The following is a 9,455-nucleotide window of genomic DNA, read 5'->3' as shown; positions in this document are numbered from 1 at the left end:
GAAGCCTGCAGCTCAGAGCGAATGTTTCCTGGAGAACGGCATCAGATCAGCCGGAGGGATGAACCCTGGAGAGGGATCAGACCGAGACGACTAGACAGAGCGCGCTCAACTCAGCAGGGAAAAACTCTGTGAATCTGACTGAGCTTCCAGACAGGATGAGACGTACTATATGTGGAAGGGGGAAAGAGAGACAAGACAGTGCTGCTCAGTCACACTTATGTTTATTGTGAAGAGTATTTGACAGTGGTTACAGGAATACAGGAACACTAATAAGGAGGAAGGCAAAAAAGAAGAGAGAACCAAATCCAAAAGTCAATAACAAATCAACTGTAGTGCTATTACAAAACAAAAGAGACAATATCTTACAATGGCAAAATAATATGAACATGCAGTATGGGTTTTTTTTAAGTATGTGACTCTGTGTTGATCAAATGTATTTGTATAACTGACTAAAACCAACTTAGTGCCATTACATCACATCATATATTTTCCAAATGAAAATTCCAACATGATAACACAAAGAGAGACTGACCCAGCTGACTCTGCTGACAGTAAAGAGCAATAGATGTAATTGTATAATCTTGAGCCACAATTACCTTTCCTTACCTAACTGTAACCCTAACCTGATGATAGAGCACCTAGAAGACAAGTCGCTGGCCGTGTTTACATCTAGTACTCAAGTGAATTTGAAGCAAACTTTTGAAATGTCACAAAAAATAAAATCATCATAGCATCATGGGGTATGTTATGCACGGCAGTAATAAACAGGTGGAGGTTGTGAACTGGACACGAAACCAGTCACTTGCCAACAAAAGAAGAAGAAGAAGAAGAAGACACAAAGCAAGTGTGAGAGAAGAATTTTTCGACAGTGGAAGCAGGGTTGTCAATGCGTCTTCTTCCTCTTCTTCTTCTTTTGGAATGAAAATGGCCGATCACTCTCATGAGTCGAATGTTCACTGCATCAGAACAGAAAAAGGTGTTTCCGTCTCTCAGTGACATTAATTCTTTTCTGGAATTCAGTTGTCTATTGACCTTTTCTAATGCGAAACTTCAAAATACGTATGAATGTTCGTCGCTGGAAACGCGGCTGCTGTGGTGCCTTTATGTGCACACCGCTGGTTTTGTGTCTGTGATTGAGACAGCTATGTTAGCAGGGATTTCTTGCTGTCGTCCTCTGGATCCGTCCTCTCCCAGCCCTGTCGAATGCGGGTGAGGCTGCGGTCCACACAGGGGAGGAGGATCAGCAGCTTGAGCACGATCACCACAGACGGCACCACCAGACAGAGCATGTAGGCCGGAGGAGTGTACCATTTATAGTAAGAGGGACGGAGGAACTTGTCCCAGCCGTACAGGTAGGTGTGAAACGTGCAGAAGAACAATGTCAGATATCCCAACTTGGACTGTAAGAGAGAAAAAACAAAACAGACACACACCTTCACACTCCACTCACTGAGTACGTGCACGTTCACAGATTCACATGACTTGCACTTATAATCACGGAGCTAATCACTGTGTAATAGGCTCAGTAAGCTGGAATGTGATAGACTGACCTTTGCAGAGACAAGCTTTCGACCTACACGTGCACACACTCCAACACGCTCATCAACTTTGTGTGCACAGAAGTGCACAGAGATAATTCAGTGAACGTGGATAGAGAACGTGCGCGCACACTTGCAAATTTCCAGGCGTGTACAGTAAATCCATTCCATACACATGAACAAAACCTAAAGACTGTGGATAATGTTCACCCCCCAAATTACATTTGATGAATAACTTAACATTTAAAGTGCTGCTCTAATTTGGGCTGGAGTAAAGGGGAGGGGTGTGGGATGAGAAAATGAGCTTGACATGACCCAGTTACATTTATGAATGAGTTTGTTCCCTGTGGTGAGACCGATTTCATTTTCAATTGGTCAAAGTGAGGAAAAAAAGGTAAACATTTGTGTCTGCCCAAGTAAAAACAATCACAGTGGAGGATGTAGCACAGAAATATCACTAACATGCTTTCAGCAGATTACTTCCAACAGGAAGCTGGAAGCTGCTGTCTGTTCCACACAACTATTTTCCATCTGGGCTGAAGCACAGAATCGTCCTCATCAGTCATAGCTTGAATCTTGGCTAATGGACATGATGTGAAAATCGTAGCAAATACTTTTTCAGCCAGTATCCACATGCCTTAAAGGTCCAGTAGCCTCTGTAAATTTCCACACTAACTCAACCTCAGCAGCCTAGAGCATAAACAGGTGCAATGCTGTGGCGGCAGAATGCAGAAAATTTCATAACGCACTTTAAAACATCTCCAGCGGGCACATTGTAAGTGGATACGGGAAGAGCCTATTTAATATTGTGAGCATGTATCTCTGTGTTAACTGAATCATCAATCTGGGTGTCATTTGCAGCTTTTCAAGGCCACGGTGTAGAGGTGAGATAATCAGTTGTCCCAAATTAAATTACCCAATGAGCTTGTTTGTATTCATTTGATCAGAAGCTGGCTCATGAGATATCATAGAAATGGCTCTAAAATTACCTGTAATGTGCTTGTCTGCCATTCAGTTTCCTTTTTGTGGGCTAAGAGTGCCAAATCTGTTGGCTGCAAAATATGTGACGCCTTTGCCACCTTTCTGAAGATGCGTAGACACACATACCTTCCTAATTTGTAGGACAAATTCCTACAAAAAATTCATCTGAAATGCATTCAGTACACAATCTGTTATTTGATAATTCCTGTAAAAACACGCACAGGTACAAACATGTGCATGAAGGAAAAGCTGTTGAACAGATTGCTTGGGAAACCACAGGGCCAGCACTACTGGAAACTGTTTGAAAAAACTCCCACAGTCTCATTCCTCCAGTTGTGACCGCCAGTAAACAGGATGCAGGGATTCAGCCAAATTTTTATGGGTTATGCAACGCCCTGCACGGCTAAAATGGAGCTCTGTATTCTGTGTCCATAATGTGTGGGCATACTGATGCTCACACGCTCTAACACATCCAGAGACCCACATGTCATATGACTCAGACACACATGCCAGTATCCACCTGTATGAAGCTGAACTCTCTCCAGCTGAGAGCGTTGCTGACGGAGGGGAGAGAGGTGATTCCCAACAGGAGATACAGGCAAAATCCCAGAATCCCCATAGAGTAGTAAGAGTCAGTACGCCAGGCCGAGGTGGTGTCAAACGGCGACGTTTGGTTCTCCTTCATCTTAAAGTGACAGAGAGATGTTTATTAAAAGCTTCTGTAGCAATCATCGCACATCGTCTGAATTTGTGGTTGTATGTGAATAAGCAACAATTTTCACGCTGTGTGGCTGTCTTACCTTGGAGATGGTACTGGCAGCAATTTTGAATCTCACGTAATATCTGGGGACCAAAATGACAAAACTGAACATCATCAGGAGAATTCAGACAGGCTTAACTATTTTATATGCCTCTTATCATGTGACTGTTGTTCCATGCTTAGGTCATTATGAATGTATGGAAAGTTTTTTATCAGCATATTTATTAGTGTTCATCTGATAAATACTATACACCTTTGTGTTGCATCACATTACAATTTAAAAGGTCTTCCAAATTCAGAAGAACAACTTCCTAATTCAAGGAAACGGAACCATCTGAATGCACAGTTAGTAACCAATCAAAATCCTTCCAACCATTACAAACACCATAACCACCTAGCATATTGCAAAGAACCTGAGTACTCTTTCCTGGGTGACCTCTTTCTTTTTTTCATGCCAATCTGTGTTCTTTCTTTCTGGGAGAACCGGGTTACTCTGTTGCCAGATTATTAGGTACACACATCTTAAAGTGATGCAGGCTAATACAACGACCCTGCAATCATTTTTTATATGATAATTTAAATCAACGAGGGTAAACTAAAAATTCATAGTTACTCTCAACATTATGCAGTTCAACAGTAGCACAAACCACAGCATCCAAAATGTCCATGAAGTTGAAACGACATCTTTCTGAAACAGTTTCGACACAAACTAAATACCAAAACCTTCATGATGGGCTGTTTTTAGACTGCATCAGTTGAAGCTACGCGTTCCTGATAAACAGGCAACTGAGAGCATTTAAAGTTACAGCTTTCATGAATTGATTTCAGTGATATTGAAGAGTGTGAGGATGTGTGTTACATACCGTATGGGGATGATGAGAGTGTAGAGCACATGTAGAGAAGCAAAGCCAAGTGCTAGAAGTCCCAGCTGCTTCCTGCACAGCATCCAGCGATCCAGCCAGTCAGGGAAACGCCTGAAACAAACATATTAGACTATCATGATACAATATTTGATTTAAATTGGATATTGTGAACCTTGTTGCAGGCACTGAATATCAGTCCATCCTGTTTCTGACTTGTATTTGGTTCCTCTGTAGAGCTGAAGGAAGGCAGCTATGACACCAGGCAGGTAACACAGAGACAGCATGATGAGAGACACAACAGGAAACACCTGAAAGACAGGGGAGAAACACCGTGGTTACTGGGATGATAACATGCACCAGATTCAAGTCAAACGATTTCTGTAAAACACGCCTGGAGGTTAGCTTTAAATGAGGAACAAATGCTAATTTCTAAGACATTTAGGAGTCTTTACCCTGTTGGCGAGGGACACCATGATTCTGAAGGAGATGTCTTTCCCCTGATCAACATATGCGTAGACAACATCTCTGATGACCACATAGAAGAAGAAAAAGGTGGTGAGGCCGATGGCCACACGTAGCGGCAGCCTCCACTCTGGGAACAGCTGCAGGGGGATGTCCTCCAGCTCTCTGGCCGCAGTCAGAGACCCCCGGTCCAAGACGCTGAAGCCTAACTTGGTCGCCACCTCTGCTACTGCCTGCTTTGCCTCAGCACTGTTTCCGCACATGTACACCTGGAGCATGAAAACAGCAATAGTCTTTACTCTCTCAAAATGCCCCATGTGATCAGTATATGTCTTCATTATTTCAGATTTCTGCATTTGCACACACACACAGTGATGAAAGGGTTGTTTTGACTCCAGAGGACTGAGATGTGGAGAAGCTGTGGCTTCCTGTATGAAATACTAAATTTAGTTAAAGAAAGCAGCAACAATGCTCAGTCAACACCGATGTGATGTTACTGATGGTGCTCTAAATACACCAACACACCCCAATACATAAACATAGCCCCCTCCTCACCCCACCCTCAAACCCCCCAACACACCCAGGCTCCTGTGTGGTTTTTACTGTCCTCTGGGATTGCACAACCAGATCAAAATGAAACAGAAAAACCCACATATGCTGCAGCTTTGCAGTGCAGAGCGGGAGAGCAAAGCATGTGATGGGAAGCTTACATCTAAAAGAGAGTGTGGAGTTAATTGATTCAAGGATACATCAGAGATGGCATTCACAGCAAAGACATGAGGCTGACTCCTGAGATTTGGCTTCTTTTACTTGCATTTGGTTTGATCAAAACTTCAAAATGAGTTAATAATATAATTTGGACTGAAATGTTTTCCTTTCTGAAAGAAACTATTATTTTTAACTTGTTGGTCAACACCCCACTGTGTGAGCACATCAGAGAATTGTAAAATGCTTGTAGTTTTGTAGTGGAGGAAGAATTTGACAAGCAGTACAGAATAGTTTAATTCCAAAATGTCACCAGGAAAAAAAAAGATGGTTTCCTAAATAGCAGAAGAAGAAAACCCAATTTGGTACATTCTGAATTTTCGCAAGTGTCAAATGCACGTTGACAACTAAAAGGTAATGACGCCAAACACAACATCACAAACGGAAACATTCGGTACCTGTCTGTTTGCATCCGAGGGGCCGTTCTGCAGGGCCCAGGCAGACAAGGTGTTAAGCGCTTTCACCACATGAGCTCCAGGGATCAGCCTGGACAACAAACAACAAACTGTTTTGCTTCATGTTTTTCCAGACTCAGACCACATGGTCTGTGAGATCTTCCTATATTTTAGCTGATTAGATTATTGCCTTTTACCTCTGCAGATACTCAGCATTGGCCTCCGGGTATAGATTCTTCTTCAGGTTGTTGCTGACGTCCACCAGCACCTTCCAATCAATGAAACCAGCAGAGTGGATGAAAAGTTAGAAACTGAGCAACGGCTATGTTACACAAAGGCACGTGACTGTGCATCATGATACCTTCCCCTTGAGTTGACGTTCAAGTGTCGCCAGGAAGTCATAGTGTTCTCTGCGAATACAAAGAAAGACCAGACTGGCTGACTGGGCTGCTGCCTCATGGCTCATCACCTGCACAACACACACAAACACAGCACTATAACAATAGTGCATGGCCATTAAATGTGTCAACACACTCAGTAATACCTGGCTGAGCCTGTTCAGTGATAGTTCACTAGTTAAGCACATATTGCACAAAAGATGAAAACAAAGCTAAACTAAACAAGCACAGCGACATGTGCACACACACATTATCAGTGACCTTGTCTAGCCCAGTCAACTTTACAAGATAACTGTTTCTTTTTTCCCAGCACTAGCAATGCACTTTGGCTTTTATATGCACACTTATTTGAATTGGTTCAGGTCCATCATGCAACTCACGTTCGTCAAAACAAAACAGTCATCAAAGCATGCTGGGAAAGAGAGTTGAATCCCAGAGTTTGAGAGGACATCATGTGACGTGTCGTACCTTAGCTCCCTGGGGCACGGGGCCACAGCTGTTAGGTCTGCGGCTGCCGTACACCACCCCGTAGCCAGACTGGAGCAGACGCTGGCCCAGAGAGCGCCCGAGGTCCCCCGTCCCGAAGATGCACAGCAGCTCCTGCTCGTGGGCAGCTGCTGTGCCCAGAGGACGCAGCGACACGCTCTCTGGCTTCACCTCCTTTGACATGCTGTTCGGTCTGTCAGTCGACATGGCTTCAGTGGTGAAGATATCTCCTGTGAACAAAACACTTCACCAGGTTTTCTGTCAAAGCTAGACAGCTGCACTGAAATATGACTGACTAATGTGTCCAGATTCAAGGCAGATGTAACAAAATAATAGTCTTCAAAGTAACAGCACTGGCTGCTTCTGGAAAAAGTGTCTGCAAATCAGCTGTCTGCCCCTCTGGCCCATGTGTCTCTTCTTCTAACTCATTTGCTCTCTAGACTGACAGATTTTTCAGTCTCCAGTCAGTTTTTGTATTGGCCCATCCCCTCCCATGGCTCAGGGTGAAGTTTGTCTAAACTGGGAAACTCCATGGCAAAAGGTGGGAGGCATGAGTGTGAGTCAGGGAGTATGTTTTCTGTGTACAAACTCTGGGTTTGTCTATGTCTGCATGTATTTGTGTTCAGATTGGAATTTTGTTGCCAAATTTCAGCCTTCTGGGAAACCAGATTATGCAACGCTGGAAAACAACACTCTGTTCTTTACAGTCTGCCAAGAAGACAGAGGTTTTTCTGGTTTTACCAAATCACGGCCATGACTGCACACATTTAGAAACACACACACAGGAAAGGAGAAAGTGGAAGTGCATATCTAAAAATCACAGTGAGCTCTGTCTGATTTTTTGATTGTAGTTTATCTAATGTCAGCTGCTCAAAGACAGGATCATTATAACAGCTTTAAGCATTTACACAGAATGAGACCAAAGCAGTGAAAACAAAATTAAATATTAAAACAGTGTGCAGGGTAAAACTTTGACAATTAGCTGACTGTGAAGCAGTAGCACTGGGTGCTCTACAAACACACTATCTGGTCCAAGTCTAGGTCACGGTATGCACACACAATGTGCCGGAATGCTCCCAGCCCCCTCCTCTCTTCCCCTTCTATAATCACCATTATACGACCATAATGTTCACACAGCCTACCAAGTGCATAATTACTTTGACATGTGTGCAAAACAAATAACACACACTTTTATTAGCAGCAGGTCATTTGCCGTGCAGAGCACATTCCTTGTAATCAGTCACTGACACGGTGGTCAGTGGAGGCGCTCACTGATTCATGCAAGCAGGCAAACCCACCAATTACAGTCTAATCTGCACTCTTGTGTTGCGCCTATGAGTAATTAATGTTCTTAGCCTTGTAACTGAAGGTGGCCTCTGGTGCAGCCCTTCTTATTTTCCCAGAGGTCCAGAATAGCTGCAGTGTTCAGGGTTGAGGTGAACCACAGGCCTAGTGACCTGTCCTGCGCTATAATTACTCCCTCTGCTCTGCTGCTCCACTAACTGGTCAACTGGTGTACTTGTGTGAGTGTGTGTCTACATGTGACATAAATATCGTGGCATTTTACTAGCACACACACACACATACAGCATATACACAGATAATGTGGTGAAATTTGTCACTGATCTGGTTTCTTGCACAGTAATTAGCCTGAGACCTTAAAGCCGGGGTAGGTGTCTATTTTAAAAGCATTTTTTATCACTTTTGTTGAAATTCTCTTTATGTCCCAACGGCAATCGGGGAAACAAGTGCTCTGACAAAACAAAAAAAGGAAATCCAGTCATTTCATTCTCCCCGATTGAAGTGAATGAGTGCCTTTCCACAGTCACTCTGCCTTGGCACATGAAGGAAGTCTAGGCAGACTAGGCAGCTGTATTGCTAAAGCTATAGTGAGCTAGTTGCATAAGAATGGCAGAGCAAGTGCAGCCAAAATTTTCCATCGCTAGTACTTACAATAGCCATATTTGTTGTTGCGTTCATAATAATAATGGTACGTGTTTTTGAGACATGAGGCAGTTGGATCCAGTTATTTATTGATGACAACAAAGCATTACGCTCATCTTCCCAACACTTCCACGGGGACTCGTCCTCCAGCTGCAGTCAGGCCATACGGGTTCATGTGTTTTGGGGGGAGCGGCTTTCGAGGGAGGTCCGAAGAGAGGGGATGGACGTTTTTCAGCTGGATACTTTCAAAATCTGAATTAATTCTAAATGAGATCAAAACCTAGAAATTTTATAGCTAGCTTTCCATAAAAAATTGGCATGGTCTTTGTTAGTGAATCTGCTGTTTGGTAAACAACTACTTGCTTACTCTTACTCCCACAAGATCCTAAAACCTAAAGTGAGGCGATGCTCGTCAGATGAGGGCGGTCAGGCTTGATAATCAAAGAAAAATCATGGGGTCTTGCAGTGAGAATATAAGCAAATAAAAGAATGGATGATAGAAAAGTTGCTGAAAAGCTGTGGTGTGAGTTTATTTTTTCCTGTGTCTAGTGGTCAGTTATAACTGGCCCAGAGGTCCTTTCCCCTGAAGCCAAACTCAAAGATCAACCACCAGCAGCAAAGCCACTAAAGCGCAGCGCTCGACCTCAGTGAGCTGCAGTCAAGTGCTCTTGAGTTACACTGTACACAATCAAGTCTCGAACAGCGTGGGCGGTTTTCTGATGATCAAAACAAAACTGAAAGGAAGCCGCAATCACATATCAAATGTCAAGTCTGGAAAAAGGCACTCTCAGCCAAGGGTGATGATTGGACCATCCAGTACTCCCAGGCTACAGCCATTAACCTGATTGGCTTACTGCGCGCAA

At 43.5% G+C, this 9,455-nt stretch overlaps 1 protein-coding gene across 1 annotated transcript; it reads right to left on the bottom strand.

Moving 5' to 3' along the window:
* Nucleotides 1–204: 204 nt before the first annotated feature.
* Nucleotides 205–7,110, bottom strand: steap4 (STEAP family member 4). The gene is made up of 10 exons (XM_041941667.1): nucleotides 6,631–7,110; nucleotides 6,126–6,233; nucleotides 5,962–6,032; nucleotides 5,768–5,855; nucleotides 4,595–4,873; nucleotides 4,356–4,450; nucleotides 4,143–4,253; nucleotides 3,320–3,362; nucleotides 3,040–3,204; nucleotides 205–1,400 (listed from the first exon to the last, which is right to left on the bottom strand). Exons 1-10 carry the CDS (start codon nucleotides 6,853–6,855, stop codon nucleotides 1,143–1,145), a joined length of 1,443 nt encoding a protein of 480 aa, XP_041797601.1. The 5' UTR covers nucleotides 6,856–7,110; the 3' UTR covers nucleotides 205–1,142.
* Between the last annotated feature and the right edge of the window lie 2,345 nt (nucleotides 7,111–9,455).

Source organism: Chelmon rostratus, chromosome 8 (genome assembly GCF_017976325.1).
Source record: "Chelmon rostratus isolate fCheRos1 chromosome 8, fCheRos1.pri, whole genome shotgun sequence".
Taxonomy (NCBI): Eukaryota; Metazoa; Chordata; class Actinopteri; order Chaetodontiformes; family Chaetodontidae; genus Chelmon; species Chelmon rostratus.
Note: the sequence above shows the minus strand (reverse complement) of the source record. Positions and strands in the feature narration are given on the sequence as shown.